Here is an 18,301-nt window from a genome sequence, read left to right on the forward strand (position 1 = left end):
TGATGGGTTCGTGCAAATGTACCTACGCTGTGCAGTGCTTCGGTCATGCTAAGCATCAGTTTTCACAGCTAGCACCCGGAACCGAGTTCATTCGGTCAATTATTCGGGTTCGGGCCTAAATTCTCCAAAAGGCAAAGGGCAACGGGTACCTAGAAGTTTACTCATGAGTACCTAACGCAAATAATATGAGGAACCCTGTCAAAGAAAACAAATCAACAGTTGGCGGTCAATCAGCTGAATGGCCTGCGGCATTTCGTGGCGCTCCGCGGCAATTTTTTTGTGCGAAGTTGAACAACGATATTCATTTTTGTTTTTGAGTGAATGATAGTTGACGGGCCCAAAATAGAAACCAAAAAGTATAATAAACAGCATTTAATCGTGCAAAAATAATAACAGTCAAAGCAATAAATATTTAGAATGCAAACCTTGCTGTCATTTCTTATAACAAAGCGAGGGGAGTGCGCAACTTAGGTGTGGCTTCTGTATTGGTATAGCCATCGGTCTGACATTGTATTTGTAATTCCAGTATTGGGATAGGAAATCGTTATGTGTTGAGCTGCCAAAACAAACATCGCCTTCCAAGAAAATGTCAGAATTTAAGGTGAGTATAGCTTTAAATGTGAGTAGGTGTTCTTAGCAAATTAGGTAGGTACCCGAGTTCCATCTTTGTTTGATTTCAAGTTGTGGTACAACTGGCAGTATCATTGTGGTACAGTGGCAGTGAGGGATTGATGGCTCGCTGCTTGACTGGATCTCATCGTTTCTCTCTCACAGAACGTTACAGGTCGGCGTGATGGACATACTGAGTAGCTCTAAGGTTGTATTAAGTGGAGTCCCTCAGGGATCGGTCCTCGGCCCTCTCCTTTTTCTTGTGTATATCAACCACATAGCCTCTCAACTGTCTTGTAAGCATAAGGTGTTCGCTGATGACTTAAAAATTTATGCATGTACTAGCAGGTTGACTAACGCAGACGATACCAACCCTGTGCAGTCATTGCAATCTGATGTGGACGTTCTAGTGCGCACCTCTGAATCCTGGGGACTGCATCTAAACGCCAGTAAATGCGCCGTGCTAAGATTCTCCAGATCCTCCCGGAACCTAGAACGGGTGCCCCCCACCCCCTATGTCCTTAATGGGAACCCGCTACCCTTTGTCAGCTCACATCCTGACTTAGGGGTTACAGTGGACACATCCTGGAAGTTCCACCTACACATTGAATCCGTCACTCACAAAGTCTCAGGACTCTGCCACAGCTTCCTCAAATCCACAGTGTGTCGCAATCCTGATTTTATGACATTCCTTTTTAAGACCCACGTCAGACCAGTTATTGAATATGGTTCGTGTCTTTGGAACACAGGCTATGTGGAGGATGCTCGGAAACTCGAACGTGTCCAGAGGCAATGGACTAAGCGCGTGGAGTCACTATCAGACTTAACTTATGCAGAGAGACTGAACAGGCTAGGGCTCTACTCTGTACAGGGAAGGCTGACTAGGGCTGACCTCATCCAGTACTGGAAGATTGTGAATGGTCACAGCTGTATAAGTCCAGACTCCATGTTCACTCTAACCGACTGCAGCATCACCAGAGGTCACAGTCGTAAGATTTATGTGACCCGTTCGTGCACTGATGTACGTAAGCGCTTTTTCTCCAAACGATGTGTTAACCTCTGGAACAGCCTCCCTGAATCTGTTGTTACTGCTCCGGACATCCAGTCCTTCAAGAGGGGTCTAGAGCAGCATATCCCTGACAAACTCGTTGAATATTTGTAAAATCGCTCGTTATATTGGTATTCTCTGTATGTATTATCGCTAACATGAAATGTATCTATTGCCTGTCATACTGCAGACACACATTTCCAGTTCTCATTCTTGTGACCTACGTTGCCAAACTGGAACAACTGTGTAGCATGTTTTGAACTGGCATGTCTTGTGAGACAGGGTTCCTATCCTTCCTTACCAGCCCTTTTTCCTAAGACTACCAAGCAAAGGGAACCCAACCAGGCAAGTAAACCAGGTAAGTAATCATATTGCATGATTTTTTTCTGGAATTTTTAGCAGAGAACATAAATATCTACCTGGCTGCATCAGTGGGGCTGAAGGTATGCATGCTTCCCAACTTAACCTGATTGCCAACGGGGCTCTACACCAAAATGTCGCTCGCCACAGGACACAATATTTTGAAGCATGGGACAGCACACTTGGATAATGTCAGCCACCTGGCCCTGCCACTCTCTGCAAGTCCGCAGAGCTAGGGCCGCGACAGCCATTATTCGGCGAGTGGCTAACTGTGGCGAGGTTGGACTGGTGGTTTTTGCTCAATACCTGAGTGAAACGTATTCAAATGTGGTTAATAGAAATGTGCCACTGAAAAGAGTGGTAATGATACCCCCCCCCCCCCAAAAAAAAAACAACATACCAAACACTTATTTTTTAGAAAGATTTTGTGCAATCATATGTTACACATGTGAAATCATATGCTGAAGGGCGGAGCCTGGCATCCAAAGATACCCTACTGCGCATGTGTGGTGCAAAGTTTTGCAGGGTGCGCTGTCCAAACAGGGACCAATTTTGCATTGATTGTGGGACAGTTAGGTACTTGCCCCTGTTATCTTGAAAATAAAGCAACTTAGTGCCAAATGATAAATGGTGCAGGGCTATAAGCTGACAAGGTCTACAATTTTTACTAAGCTAATTCTCAGGTCAAGTCAAAAATGACCTCACAGGGGTCAAAATAGGTAGGTAGGTACTAGGTACTAGGTACTTACATTCCCAGTCAAAATAGTGGCCGTTAAGGTTTAAAGTTTTTTTTTCCAAATACTCTTGAACAAATCAAGCTACAGCAAAACTAACAGTAACATTGAGATTCACTTGTCAATCTGCATGAGATAATATATTTGTTGACCTCAATAGGTCAAGGTCAACATTAGGGTGGCCCTTATTTTCAAACTTTTGATTTTAACCAGCAAAGGCCTGGATTTGGTGTGAAACCACACAATAACACTTTCTGTGGGTTTCACATCAATCGGACATAGTTTAAGAGGCGCCTCAAAGCCACTTCAACCCACACTCTGCTTGCCTATTGCAACGTTTTTGAATCACCGGCACAGCACATAATTTGGGAACCAATAAAACTACAGCAGCATGGAAAAGTGCACTCGGTAACCCTTTTAGCGCTCTTTTCGAAAAGACTTTCAGATTTGACATCAGGTCAAGGGTTTGGCCTCCAGAGGGCCAAAATGTTCCTGCTGCCTGATGCATTACTTTCTTGGCAGCTCTACATCAGAGTTGTAATTTTAGTGCAGTATGTTAGGTACAGCCCACCGCTAAAGTAATGTGTGGTTTTACCAATCTCAACGGATGGCTTGATTGAAAAGAAGGCGTCAATAGATAAAGTTGTAGCTGCAAGGGTGAAGATACATGTAAGCTACATTTAAAGTCTCGTTGGAGTCTGGCTAATCGTTCCTAGGCTTCAGAAGCAGAACATACCCATGACTGAAACCACACATTACTTCTGCTGTGGACTGTACCTACTGCAGTGTCTATACTGCTCCATGCAACATTTTACCTGCACCAGCTTATGAATCTATTCAGCTGGTGAAACTAGTGAATACCTTTAGACCTTGCAGCAGGTAGGTAAGTTGTCGTGGTAAGACATCCTGGACCTGGTCTGTGGCCAATATTTCAAAGCTCTGCACCTACCTTATCACTAATTGGCTCAAGTGAAAGCGCTAAATGAGGGCTCTAAACATGGAATTGTTGTTAGGTGACAGATAAAAATCAAAAGGGTCATTTCAACAAGTAATTTCCAGTGCATTTCCCAGTGCACCCATGCTTTATTTTATTAGGCAGATGCCCCACAATTTTGGTTTTTGAAGGCCTCGCCACGTCACTGTTGTCCTCCTGTTGTGCTTGATAGTCGTGAGTGGTCACTGAGGCATAAACATGGACAGACTGGGTTCAAGCTTAGCCTCAGTGCCATGTAATCTCTGAGGGTTTTTACCAGGCCAAGGCTTCTCTTTGGAGCACCATTTGTTCTGAATGTCATGGTCTATCATGGTGCAGTTGCTTACATAAACATTACCTACCCATTTGCATATTGTGGACGTGCCTGCGCTCGAGATGGCCGCGACAGCTGCAAGACGCACAAAATGTCACCGAAGTGTGGCTCGTTGGGTGGACTGAAGCGAACCCTTGATGTAGGAAACAGCTTCTTACGAATGGGCAGCAAGTGCAAGGCGCCTGTCTCTCCACTGGGACTCTTCCCGCCCATCTATAAATGTTACGAAAATCGTTGTCTGGTGAGGATACCGCCGAGCCATTGCCCACCCTGGTGTCTGCCTCCAGTGACGGCGTCCAGAAGCTTGTGATGGTGTCAAGACGAATCCAAGGCATGAGGAATCCAACAAACTTTTTCGAAGTGGATCACCTCGACACAGACATTTGGCATCTTTGTAACCGCAGGTTGTTTGAAAAGACAAACACTATTCGTTAGATAAAGGGAGCAGAGTCAGTGTAGGCTGTTCCGAGTGGCCCCGTTGCCTGTGACCTTTCGGTCGCCCTTCTGTGCCCGGTGGTAATGTCAGAAGCGGCCCACGGCCGGCGCGTACACCCGTCAGGAGGCCCGCATGGGGCGTGACGTTCACCGATAACCGTGTGAGCCAGCCGGCGGGCCTCTATCAACTGACTCACCGGCGGCCTCGGAGCCAGACGGACCTGGAACGTGACTCAGGAGCTGCACTCCCTGCAGGGCACTCCTTACTTCAGACTCCCCTCTTCTCCCCTCTCTTCCCTCTCTCGGCTCTCCCTCTCTCCCCCACACATTTCCGCTATGTATCGTTGGTGATTGATTGCAGGTCTGTTTGAAAAAAGTATCTGTATTTTGATACAATGGCGTATGCTCCGGCGTTTTCCCTGCGACTGTGAGACCCTGGACCTATTACACCATGGTAGCTCTTGTTGATCCACACATCATTCACGTGACCTGTCTTGTATTGTCGTGTAACGCATACGTGTAACGGTATGTCACCTGTTTTCAACCCTATCAACCATCACACACGTCGCTCGTTTCGCGTGTGTTGTACGCACGCGTTACACCTTCTCCCATCTCCGTCCCGTTTCGGCGGCGCCAGATGTCCTTGACAGTCGGTGCGCCCTTAAGCCCGAGTAAACAACAGCGTTCCGTTTCGGCAGGCGACTGCGCTGTACGACTTTGAGCCCCAGCCGGATACGAGTGAGATCCGCCTGCGTGCCGGTGAGCTGCTCACCATCACACGCACCGACGTCGGAGAGGGATGGTGGGAGGGTGTCAACGAGAGCCAGCAGTGCGGCCTCTTCCCGGAGGCCTACTGTGAGGTGAGTACCGGCGAGATGTGAGTCTAACTAGAGGCGCTCATGGTGAGTGTGGGTGAGCAGTGGTGAGATGCGGTGCGAGAGTCGCTCTTGGTGAGATGAAGTCTGATGTTTTTTACGTAATCGATATCTAAAAAGTTCTCAGTCATTTTACAAACAGAGAAGGAAGCTGTATTAAGTCGTATCGTAACTATCGCTAATATTGAGTTTTCCTCTTAATGTCCTATTTTTTCTCCGCCTGATATTGATTGATGTGCCCTGTTTCCGGTTTTCAGCGGGTGGCAGTGTCTCCGCCACCTCCCCCGGTGGCCCCGCCAGCTGCACTGCCAATCGCGCCGCCAGTCGTCCCGCCGGCTGCCCCTGGCTGGTCGGTTCCCACACCAACAGCCACCACCCCGGCCGCCTCGCGCAACTCCTGGACCGACCCGTGGAAGGAGCCGACGCCGGCCGACCCATGGAGCACCGATCGGGAAAAGGTCAGTGCGCGACGGTCAAGTCACGTCAGGGCGAGACTGCTGAAACAAACCAGGCAAATCAATGGCAAATTGACTGGAATGAGTTCAGTGCGCGAGTGTCGGCTCAGGTCACGCTAGTATTTACTAAGAGAATGCTAGCATGGTTAACGATTGGGGTAGAGTCTTGTCTGAGTGTTAGGTAACTGATTTAGCTGAACTTTTATAGTGGTGATGGTCGATTTACCATATCGTTCCGTTCCCGATGTGCCGCTTTTCTTCACGTGCAACACTAAACTGATTTCTCTCTCGCAGTAGCCTTCGTTTTATCTAGTTTCGCATATCGTCTCTTCGTTTTTATTTTGTCATGCTACGCTATATCCCACGTATCTCTTCCTTCTGACGGCTACGTGTGCCCTCAGATGCCCCCTCCGGCGGCGCCCGTCCCCGGCGGCCGGCCGAGCAGCGTGACCAACGCGGACGACTGGGACGATGATTGGGACGACGACAGTGACGCCGACACCCAGGTGGGCGGGCCGGCCGGTGGCGGGGAGGCGGCCCGTCACCTGGCCGTCCGCGGCAGCGCCGGCGACGTCAGCAACTCAGGTCAGTCGCCGGTAACATGAGCAACTGGGGTTAGTCGCCGGTGATATCAGCATTTCAGGTCATTCATCGGTGCAGATGTCAGCTACTCGGGTCAGTCGCCGGCGGATGAACGACGCAGCTGAGAATGAGCGCTCCACAGTACAGCAGGCTTAACAGGCGTTTTTATTCCCAGTTTAGTCTGCATACTGAGTTCAGCCCCCTTTACACTTGCCGTCCAAAGGAAAAACCCATTACGTGCTCATTTTCGGCTCGAGTAAATTTTTCAGGAGAGCCGTTTTTCTGTTTCGCTTAACTATAGCCTCTTAGAACCGGTTTTTAGCTTTATTTTTGGTTATGCATATAAAATAAATAATTCTACATCAATCTACTACGTTATTATTCAAAAATTATATTTCTTTTGATATATATGACCAGGAATGGGTTTTGACGCACGTAAGCTAGCATGGCAAAACCCATCAAAAGACAGTAATGGGTTCTGACACCTTTAGGGCAGCTTGGCAAAACCCATCAGAAGCCCTAAATCATGGCTAAACCCACTATATCCACCCCGTCACCAGTGGCAAAACCCACTAGGTAGGTATATCGCCTGCAAAACAGCTGATCAGACCGCCTGATGTGAGTGTCTAGTGAGATCCGAATCGCTTATCAATAAATCTTCTTGCAACAGGATTAATCAGAATGGTACCTATTGTGCTTCGCTTTATGTAGGCTAACCAAAACCTAACCTAAGCAAACCAAGGCCAGGCCTGTGGCCAGGCTCGAAGAACTTCAGGGTGATGCTCTGCGTGCTGGTGGAGGGGCAGTTGATCGCCGTCATGAGGGTCGTCATCAACACCCATGACTTGTTCTGTGACGCACAATTGTCCAGCCACAAGACAACGTGCGGGATGTTGCGGCACACTGTTGTTAAAAACAGGTAAAAGGCGGCAGCTACCTCTGCGCCGCTCCGCCCAGCCAGGCCGTCATGCCACAGGATGCATGTGGCAGACTTGTGCTGATTTACTTTCTTCGAGCCGCGCTTTGACGGCATGAGGGGCGCGAAGGTCTCATTGTAGCAAGTGAGACGTGGCGTAAACAGTGCTTCCTTTATAGGCAGCTGCGGAATCATGCAGACCTTCATCATGTCGGTAGACATATACACCGTGCATGGATCGTGCTCCTTTTCGGCATCTTCACGATACGCCTCCCTCGCCTCCTTTGCGTTGTCCATGTGTCTCTTGTGCTCATCACACTCCTTGCACCCTTGCTGGTGGAATCTCGGTTCATCTTCGGTCTCTCCATGTTCTTTTTCCGTGTGTTGGAGCTGAAGCGAGCAGCGGGAACGCTCTTCACCGGCCAGTTTGGTAAAAGAAATGTTCATACTTCGGACCACTTTTCGGTACGTCTCGAAGCTGCACTTGAGAACACCCTCCTGGAGCAGGTAGTCGTGGTGCATTTTAGCTACTGTTAGATCCTGAGGTAGGTAAAATCGGTTGGGCGCGTGTTCGTACCTATAATGATGTTTGATAGGATGGAACTTGTTGATGTGGTCTTTGATGATTTGCACGTCCAGCTTGTTTCCCGCGGGTCTCTCACCTCGCTTGTCCTTTTTAGGACAAATGTCACCATCTTCAACCGCCCACACCACTGCGTCTGCACTTGTTTGGCCGAATCCCAGCGTCGTCAAAAAGAAGCCCTTGCAGACTGGTATGGGGCAGTGTCCAGCGCCAGCTTCTCCGGGCAGTGTCCAACTGTAAGTGTTGTTTTTTCGGTTTCCTCCTGATGTTGTTCTGCGGTTGCTCACCTTTTTCACGCTCACATAGGATCTGCACCATTGGCGACGTGCTGAGGGGTCCTGGCTGTTCACCGTGTCGTTGATGCTTCTGCGACGGGCTTCACTGAAGTTTGTGGTGCAGTGTTTCTTGCATCCTTTGACGCAGTCAGCAGGCGCCGCTTTGATCTGATGTTTTGTTTGAAAATTCTGGACCTGTTCCTGCGTAGTCCTGGCTCTTTTCTTGGGTGCGGGGGAGCTTTCCATCGTGCCAGGCGCGCTACTTGTTTCGCCTCGGGATGTCTCAGCCAGTATGGGAGTCAGCTGCTCCTCAAGACAGGAATGCAGCAGATCTTCCCCAAAACCCGTGGACGTCTCATCGATGGAAGGGGTGCATCGACTGACTGGGGCGAAGATTGGACCCAGAGGAGACACTTCTTCCAAAAGCAAGCGTTCAGCATCTGAAAACGACGGGCTCCCGAGGACAACCATATACGGCTCGGTACTCACTGGAAAACCCGAGACCGGACTCTGAGGGCAGACTATATCCGGCTCTGTGCTCCCCAAGACCGGAGCCAATGGAGTCCAAGGGCGGGACATCTCCGGCTCCAGATCCCCGGTGCGCGGCGTCTCCTCCTGGGCCGGGCTCTCGGGGCGCGGCGTCTCCTCCTGGGCCGGGCTCTCGAGGCGCGCCGTCTCCTCCTGGGCCGGGCTCTCGGGGCGCGGCGTCTCCTCCTGGGCCGGGCTCTCGAGGCGCGCCGTCTCCTCCTGGGCCGGGCTCTCGGGGCGCGGCGTCTCCTCCTGGGCCGGGCTCCCGGGGCGCGGCGTCTCCTCCTGGTCCAGGCTCCCGGGGCGCGGCGTCTCCTCCTGGGCCGGGCTCTCGGGGCGCGGCGTCTCCTCCTGGGCCGGGCTCTCGAGGCGCGCCGTCTCCTCCTGGGCCGGGCTCTCGGGGCGCGGCGTCTCCTCCTGGGTCGGGCTCCCGGGGCGCGGCGTCTCCTCCTGGTCCAGGCTCCCGGGGCACGGCGTCTCCTCCTGGTCCAGGCTCCCGGGGCGCGGCGTCTCCTCCTGGGCCGGGCTCTCGGGGCGCGGCGTCTCCTCCTGGGCCGGGCTCTCGAGGCGCGCCGTCTCCTCCTGGGCCGGGCTCTCGGGGCGCGGCGTCTCCTCCTGGGCCGGGCTCCCGGGGCGCGGCGTCTCCTCCTGGTCCAGGCTCCCGGGGCGCGGCGTCTCCTCCTGGTCCAGGCTCCCGGGGCGCGGCGTCTCCTCCTGGGCCGGGCTCTCGGGGCGCGGCGTCTCCTCCTGGGCCGGGCTCTCGGGACGCGGCGTCTCATCCTGGGCCGGGCTCTCGGGGCGCGGCGTCTCTCTCCATTACGTATGACCAGTTCGGCAAAACCCATCACGTATGCCATTCAGGCTCATGTCAAAACCCATTACGTGGTGAAAAGTTTGGCAAAACCCATCACTTATGCGTCGTGGACTCAAGTCAAAACCCATCACGTGGCACGTAATGGCTTTTGACACAACAACAGGGGTATCCAAAGCCGACATAGAACCATTACGTGTGTTTTTTAAAGACACGTGATGGCTTTTGCCAAGCTTTGTTCATTTTTTAAGCTGCACGTAATGACTTTCAGAGACGTGATGGCTTTTGCTCTTAGTGAAAGTGAAAGAAACAGCGAACGTAATGGTTTTTTCCGTTGAGGTGAGACGTGATGGGTTCTGCCACTCCCATCGTGCATCCAAATTAAACGTGATGAATTTTGGAAACGTTTTTTTAGAATAACGTTTTCAAATTTTAGAATTTTTGAATTTCGATCCCACCAGCAGATGCGCCTTAAACAGACGAACAAAATGGTATAAAAAACCGAAAATGGCCAAAAATCGACGTAATGGGTTTTTCCTTTCCAGTTTAGTCTGCATACTGAGTTCAGCCCCCTTTACAGTTTGCAGTCAGCTGGTTGGCCCTCTTATGGATCTTCATAGAATCATGATACAGCATGCAGTTCGTCTCTCTTGTCCCCAGTGTATACTGTATACACCCTTTTTGGGCTGTCTGCTCTGTGACTGACCCAGCCAGTCGTCTGAGCAGTTCCCAGTCGATTACCTCTCTTTGGCCTCAAACAAATCAGCGCTGGCCTCCTCAGGCTCCATCAATATCGACCCCCACCACCCCCGGATGTGAAGGATAAAATGACATCAATTAGAATAAAGGACATGGTCTAATTGATCCGTCCGTTGAGATATCCGGCATTGTTGAGCTACCATGCCCGGAACTCTGCCCTGCAATGAACTGATAGCAGTTAGACAGTGCGTGCCGTCTCAGTGATCTTATCACGCTATCGGTCGAGTACTGTTTACTGTGCAAGGACGTTTTGTCCCTCGGCTCCGTTAGTGAGACGACATTGCTGCATGTCAACAAGGCTGGAGAGGTGTCTGTTTTTAGACATTTGATCTTGTGCACTACAAGGCAATGCTGACGACAAACGATGAATAGTGCAAAGAATGCCGTAAACAACAGTTGAGATTTTTACACCGTTTGTAAACGGGCAAATCTTTCCCTTCCTCCCCCCTCCCCTCCCCACCTCACACAACAAGAGTTTATAAAAATAATCTGCACATTTGTTCACCGGGTTTCTTTTATTTTCACTGCGTTAATATGTCCGTTGTTTCTGTCAGCGCTTTCGGTCGGAAAACATAAAACAGCGGTTATAATAGGTAGCATATGTTATTTTCAACGGCTTACGTTCCTCCCTCAGGTCGGGGTGACGGCAAGGCCACGGTGAAGCGCAACCTGAACCGGTTCTCGACGTTCGTCAAGTCCGGCGGCGAGGACTACATCCTGGGCGTGTCCAAGATACACGTCTCCGACGCCGACCTCATCACCATCACGGTAAGGAGCCGCTGCGGGCTCGTCTGGGTGGCGCGGGGAGCGGTCGTGGGATATCGAGAATCGGACCTCCGTTTGATCGAAGGCTTGGTTATTGCAAGATTCTCAGGCTTCGGGCTCAGATATTTTGCCTACTTTAACAACTTACTCAGGAAAATGCACTGCAGATGCTTGTTTGAACAAATAAACTCCCGCCCCTACAGGAGACTGAGCACGGTTACGAGTGGGACAGCTTCACACCGTACACGTGCACCGTCACTTCGCCCAAGAAGGAGACCAAGATGAAGGGCCTGAAGAGCTTCATCGCCTACCAGCTAGTGCCTTCATTCAGCAATATCCAGGTAAGTGGAACTGAAAGGGCTTTTAGAAGGATGATCGCTGCTGAGATACAATTTAAATTCAAGGCGAGTTATGACGAAAGATGTGGTGGCGCAGGCTTCAGATGCCTTAACCCTCGCCCATGAGGGGGGGGGGGGTTGGTGCAACCCCCCCTGAGGTTTTTCTTAGCTACACGCCGAACCGTTTCAGATAGCCTGCTCAAATTTTCAGTACTCTTTGGGGCATCCTTTGCGCAACTTTTGGTAAAATTTTTTTGTCAAGGTCATGTCAGGTCACGGAGTTATGACGTCATAAAGGGAACAACCTCCGGCCAGATTTACGCTAAATTGGAGATTGCTTCACATTGGTATAAATGCCGACTGACCTGACACACTGATGGATTGTTTTAGAATCACAACTGGCTGATTTGACATTGGCACAATGTCCGTTGACATTTTGAAGGTTACTAAAGGTCAAGGTAAGGTCAGTGACCTCGGTTGACCTGTAATGACTTCTTGCACTTGTATGCCTTTTCGGGGTATTTTGATGCCCTGAATTCGAATTTGCTATCCATTTCAGGCATCGTCGGTTGTTTCTTGTAGTTCATTTTGGGTCAGGGTCAGGTCAGTGACGTCACACGCCTGACGTGACCCAATGCACAAATGACCTTGCAGACTTCCGATGCTCCCAACGCATCATTTTTAGAGTTATGACATCGAAATATTCACCAAACGATAGAGAATTGATCAAGGATCACTGAAGGTTTCAAGTCGATATCTCTTACCGTTTTGCCGCAATCGGTGCGGAAATCTGAAAAAGTTAGATTTTTCCGAAATTTGACCTTTGACCGGTCATAAGTAGGTCAAATGTTGACCAAGGACCAAAAAATATACCACCAATCGCGAGATCTCGTTGAGAGCAATCCGTTGGTCTTTTCCGCTAAGCTCTACGACGCTCCGTTTTCAAACGCCTGGGGGGGGGGGGGGGGTCGCACCAACATGGGCGAAGGTGGCAAAACACCGTTTACGGGCGAGGGTTAAGTCAAAGTACGCATGTTGTTGGTATATTGGAAGTATCCAGTGTCCTGTGAAACCTCTCATCATTTTTTCTGTTCGCGATCGAAAGCATTTTGTCAACCCATCATGCCCCGCATTTAATTACGGTAGGTACTGCGTTTACTTGGGTAGTTAGGCCTCGGTGACCAGTTCACTTCTCCCGAGAGTCCCTCTGACACTCCTGTCACCGTGCCCGCCCAGGTGTCCCGGCGGTACAAGCACTTTGACTGGCTGCACGACCGTCTGGAGGAGAAGTTCACACTGATCCCTGTGGCGCCGCTGCCAGACAAACAGGTGACGGGGAGATATGAGGAGGACTTCATCGAGCACCGGATGATGATGCTGCAGCAGTGGGTGAACAGGATCTGCCGCCACCCCGTGCTCAGCCGCTGCGAGGTGAGTGGGGAGGGGGGAGGAGTGGAGTGGCTCGGGGTAGAAAGAAATAATTGGGGCTTGATGGCGCTGCTCGTGGTGTATTCATTACTGTGATTTGATGATTTTCGAGTTAAGGCGACTCGAGGGAGGGGGCTACCAGAAAATCGTAGTGGACTTCATTCGCTGAGAAAAGCACGAGGTAGCGCAGCTCGTGTGGTGGGTAAAGGGAGATTGCTGGGTCATCGCACGTTTCAGTTTCACTCTGGCCTCTCTTTGGCCTTCGACTATCTATCCTCACCCAATTTCCTGGCATAATTACATGTAAGTGCCTCTGTGTGTCTATTCATGTGGGTGTTCTTATGCCTCTCATGATTTGACCCGAGTTCAATCGTCGCCAGGTATGGAACCACTTCCTGACGTGCACTGACGAGAAACAGTGGAAGACGGGGAAGCGGCGAGCTGAGAAGGACGAACTGGTCGGCGCCAACTTCTTCATGGCGCTCAAGGTGCCCGATAAGCCGCTGATGCAGGGACAGATGTAAGTTCACAGGTGGCTGGTGGAGGGTGGAGAAGGACAGATGCGGGTAGAGACGGACTCATTGGTTCGTCTTTGATTGTTGGCAAAGTAGCACATTTTGGCTGATTGTCGTACACGTGGAAAGTTTTTTTTTTTACTTGACGTTTAGATATGGCAAATAAAGTGGCGAGTTGATTAACCCTAGTCACTCTTTCTGGCGCTAAAACTAGCTGGCATCTGTATCGCCTCATAAATTTTAACTACCCGGTCTGACGGTCTGACGTTAATCACCCACTCCTCCCTCCTCTGACAGTGAGACGGAGATCGACAACTTCTCCAAGTTCAGCCAGAGCATGGACGCGGCGGTGAAGCTGCTGCAGACCATCTCCGTCGATCAGATCAAGAAGCACCAGGGGCCCTACAAGCGCGAGTTCCAGAAGATCTCGCACGGCTTCAAGGCACTCTCACAGGCGTTCGGCAGCGACACACAGGCGTGTGAGTTGCTGGGGGACGCCTGTCGGCATCGCCCGTTCAACACCACTGCTGACTATGCCATGCTCTTCTGTGTTCGGACGGATGACTCCTGGCTAAAACGCCATTCACCACATTCACTACTTCACGTCCTCACCTGGGCACAATTTTAGACCATATCAGAACCCCAACGGCCCACGCAGCCTCTGCCTGACTGACCCCTTGCCTTCTTTTGAGTGTCACCTGACAGCTACAGTGCCTTCTCCCAGTCCTCTTAAAGCCTGAAACTGCCCTCTCGCTCATATTACACCTAGTATCCATCTACGCCAGCTGCTGTGAGTTGTTTTTAACCACCCACCCACGCTGACCAGCTACTCCGTTCGTCATCTGACACATGCTACCCGTGCCGCCATTCGACTCTATTGTCCTGATGGAGGATATGTGGCATATAACCACCACCTTACCCCCGCCAACACTAACCCTAACCCTCGCCCCGTCAGACTCTCCGGCGCTGACCCAGGCGGTCGGACACACGGCAGCAGTGTACCAGGAGGTGGGTCAGCTGTACGAAGACCAGCCCCGCTACGACTGGGAGCGCTTCAACGACCTGCTACACGAGTACCGCGGCATGCTCACCAGCTTCCCAGACATGTTCAACATGCATAAGGTAGGTTGGAGGACGCAGAGGGTGGCGCGGTGGAGTGAGGGGCGGGGTGGAACGCTGAGGCAGGCCGGGTGGGTGAACAGAGCATGGATGATTGGTGGTGAAACAAGATATTTATGTGCTGACGTGGACGGAATTTGGGGACTCCGATGAGACCATGATGAAGGTGTGTGCTGTAAGAGTGCGACAATGTACGATGTTTGATAGTACGCAGTTAACTCATCTGCAGTATGTATCGAGCGAGAGCCGTGAGGGGGAGTAGCGGTTGCAATGATTTTGCGATCCGCCTGCCTCCCCTAGGACTCCTGACATGGAAGTAACGCTGCGGAACTGAAAGTGGGCGTGGGGGTTTTGCACTGATGCACCCCTACGGCAAGCGGTGACCACGTTCTGCTTACTAGATAGCAGTCATGCTATTTCAGACCAGCGTGTGACGTTATTTCTTTGCGGGGACTCGAGACGCAATAGTTTTTTGACCCATTAGTTTTTGCTAACCATCCCTGTCTAACTTTTTCTTTTAATCATTTCAGGGAACAAAACGTATCCCGCCAACCACCCACTGCTGTACATACACTATTCCGTCCCTATTGGTGCATTGGTGGATGGGATTTCTAAAAATGCTGGGTATTAAGGCGTATATACATCACCGCTGGCAACGGTAAAGGCGTCCAGTCATTGTACGCTACCCTATGTCTAACTTTGTCCTCAGGGAGCGATGCAGAAACGAAAGGAGTACAGTCGGTACGGTGCAGAGGGGAAGCTGAGTGACGACGAGGTACAACAGGTGGGCCGGCGCACGGACGTCGTCTCCTACGCACTGATGGCCGAGATGAGCCACTTCCAGAAGGAGCGCGTGGCTGACTTCACAGAGGCCATGCGGGGCTTCCTGCGCAACCAGGTCTCCTTCTACAGACAGGTGAGGGTGGTGATGGGGGCTGTGGAACAGTTGGGTGCTATGGACGGACTGTAATCACATACGCCAGGGCTAGTTTCAGTGTCGCTGTAATTAAGAATACGTGTTTAGTGGGGATACCGCCGCGATGTCCTCTGGTTTCGTTCACATACGTCGGCGACATTGATTAGTTGAAAAGTCAGCCATGGATATAGATAGGATAGAGATGTTGGACCAGAATGGAGTGGTGAGGAAGGCGCCATGCACTGATTTGAGCCCCTCTGTGGCGAGTGTCTGTAATTAGACAGATCGACTGATAATCTGGCGCACTGATGGCAAGGCTAGCCGGAGCCGGCTGATCTTGCCCTTGTGTATAAGGTAAAGGAACCCCGCACCCGTGTCTCGCTGCCAAGATACGGAGGACGAGTTAGAAACCCGGTGCCTCGATGTTAAAACACCATAGTCGCTTCTCTCAACATCCTGCTAAGAGTTATCGCATTTATAAGCCACTGACACGGCTCGTCGCATAGGAAAATGCTCGCCTTCTCAGAATCACTGTCCCGCCAGTCAGGCGGTGACCCGACATATCCTCGCTAGTGCCCCGCAGCCCCGGGCGCGGCGTACCAGCAGCCAATCGCCGGGCCGCCTGATCTTGCGGGTCACCGGCCAGATATGTCCTCCGGCGCCACTTAACCTCGGCGGCCGGTCCGCGCCCTGGGGATGATCTAATGCAGCCTTTAGAAACGAGGGAGGTGTTATGGGTGGCTGTGTATTCTGTCAACATAGCCGCAGGGCAACATAGTTGAAAACGGGACATGCTTATTTTGTTCTTTTGGGAGGGAAGGGCTTCCACTGCGTCTTGAACGTCTAAGATACTGATATTGCTCTTTTTGTCGATGTCTTTGTGGTGGGATATAGTCTGTGTATTTGTGTAATGTTGTCTCATATCGATCACATCGACACTATTTCTGACGTGCGCTCCATCTCCCCCGTCAGATTGCCGACAAGTTGGAGGAGTCGCTGCAAACCTATGAGAACATCCAGTCATAGGGTCAGTCCTCGCTCGAGCTGCGGCGATCACCGTGGCACAGTCACAACCCAGCTACAAACGGATGGCGGTAGGTGGGAGCTCGTACCGCCAGCGGGCGCGCGGGACTCGGCCGGCGCCGCGCTATGCGGATCATGACTGACGGCTGGAGAAGGCACTGTCCTCTGTCCGCACTGGAGAAATGATTGGTGTCCCGCAGAATCGTGCGGCAATGATACAAACCTCACCCGTGAGAGAAGCGTGTAATCGTGGCTCGATTTTGGTGTAATCGTCCAGATTCTATTTAGTGATGTTTATCTGCGCGCTGCTCGACTGCTGATCGGCGCGAGAGGCTGGTGGAACCGGGAGTCTGCCTTCAGTGTACCCGACGAAACGGTCAGCTTGCAGTCTATTTTGTGATACGTGGTTTTGCCCGAGCGCGCTGTATGAGGTCCTTATGTTAGCTATTGGCTGGGCAGGCTCCTACGCATATGTTCGCCAGCGCTTTGCCTTGTGCGTCGGTGATGCCTTTGTACCCGCCCGGGTGGGGTACCGGGACCGAGGTGCGGGCCTCTCGGTACCGCTCAGGAGGACCCAGGTACCCGCTGGTACCGTGCCTGGGCACTCGGTGGTACTGTACCGAGGTACCGCTCGTACCGTGCGGCCTGCACCGATTCCGCACGTCGCTGAACCGATGAAGACCAATATATTTACACGAAATCCGAAAACATTGCTCTTTTATAGAGGTAACTGATTTGCTCAATATGCCTCATAGTCTATATCTATCCACCAGCAATGCGTAGGTAGGGGAGAGTGGGGCAAAGCGGCCACCCTAACGCTTCTCACGATGCCAACGCTTGATTTTTAAACTTGGAAAGATTCTTTCTATACCAATGTGATCCCTATTAAGTTGCCTTTTATTTCAACTGCGTTTTATTTCCAACGGCGTTCGCATATGAAAGATATTGACAAAACTTTAAACCTATGCATATTGGCCACTTTGCCCCATACCCTGGGGCAAAGCGGCCACCGGCGTCTTCTCAAGTCCCGACATGAGAAACAAAATAGTTGCCTCGTGTACGACTAGGGTATTTGATGGTGACAAGGTTAAGCGAAGATGGATGTTTACTTTATCATCTTCCATCTGTAGGTAAACAAAGAAAGGATTTTCATGAAAAAAAAACATTTAATTGCATTATTTGGTAACTCATGCAACTGAAAAGTTGCCAAGATGAATGCATGACGACACATTTGAATATAAATAATGTTTTTTATCCAGATGGAAGCAGCTTATGGCCAATTGGGGGGTGGCTACTTTGCCCCGGCCACTTTGCCCCGCGCATACCGTCCGAGACAAAAATATTCCAGCTTAGCTATTAGTGGGGTAAAAAACATTAAAATTGGTAGAATACATGTACGATAACCATGCAATGCATGGACAAGAACGCTTATAAAAATTCCAAACGTTTATGGAATAACATAACATTTAAAAATTGTAAACATAGTTGGTAACCTGGCAAAAAATGCTTTTCCGTGTTTCACAGAACAATGGTGATGGGCCTGAAACCCCGGTCTGGCTCATTCGAACGACCGTGAAGAGAAGTATAATTGGAAACCATAAATTGGAACTGACGCCAGCTATGAAGGGCTAAAACGATGGGTGGCCGCTTTGCCCCGGGTGGCCGCTTTGCCCCACTCTCCCCTACTTGTATTCATTCGGAGTAATAAGGACTCTTGGGGGTTCAATTTGCAGAGGACAATTACCAAGAGGACACAAAATGAAACTCAAAAGTATGATAACCAAAACCAAGAAGTGCTGAAAAAATGCACCAAATAAAAGTTAGAAAGTATGCTACCCTGTCTTGATACTTGACTCTCGTTGATTGAAGTTTACCTCAGCTTGCAAAGTTACAGTGGATTAGGGTTGTGTGTGGCCTTTT

The 18,301-nt window shown here is 50.8% G+C and overlaps 1 protein-coding gene across 4 annotated transcripts; it reads left to right on the plus strand.

Moving 5' to 3' along the window:
• The first annotated feature begins 223 nt into the window (after positions 1-223).
• Positions 224-17,089, plus strand: LOC122369432 (sorting nexin lst-4-like). 4 transcript variants are annotated; one of them, XM_043344173.1, is made up of 13 exons: positions 224-279; positions 527-601; positions 5,192-5,353; positions 5,626-5,826; positions 6,225-6,408; positions 10,912-11,045; positions 11,246-11,383; positions 12,617-12,811; positions 13,189-13,328; positions 13,621-13,802; positions 14,279-14,445; positions 15,152-15,358; positions 16,331-17,089. In XM_043344173.1, the coding sequence occupies exons 2-13, from the start codon at positions 587-589 to the stop codon at positions 16,382-16,384; spliced, it is 1,779 nt and encodes a 592-aa protein (XP_043200108.1). In that variant the 5' UTR covers positions 224-279; positions 527-586; the 3' UTR covers positions 16,385-17,089. The 4 variants fall into 4 exon arrangements, with proteins under 4 accessions (XP_043200108.1, XP_043200106.1, XP_043200107.1 ...); XM_043344172.1 differs by having other exon boundaries at positions 258-356; XM_043344174.1 differs by having other exon boundaries at positions 274-286.
• Positions 17,090-18,301: the final 1,212 nt, after the last annotated feature.

The sequence above is a fragment of the Amphibalanus amphitrite genome, unplaced genomic scaffold (assembly GCF_019059575.1).
Source record: "Amphibalanus amphitrite isolate SeventyFive unplaced genomic scaffold, NRLGWU_Aamphi_draft 001034F_arrow, whole genome shotgun sequence".
NCBI classification, from domain to species: domain Eukaryota; kingdom Metazoa; phylum Arthropoda; class Thecostraca; order Balanomorpha; family Balanidae; genus Amphibalanus; species Amphibalanus amphitrite.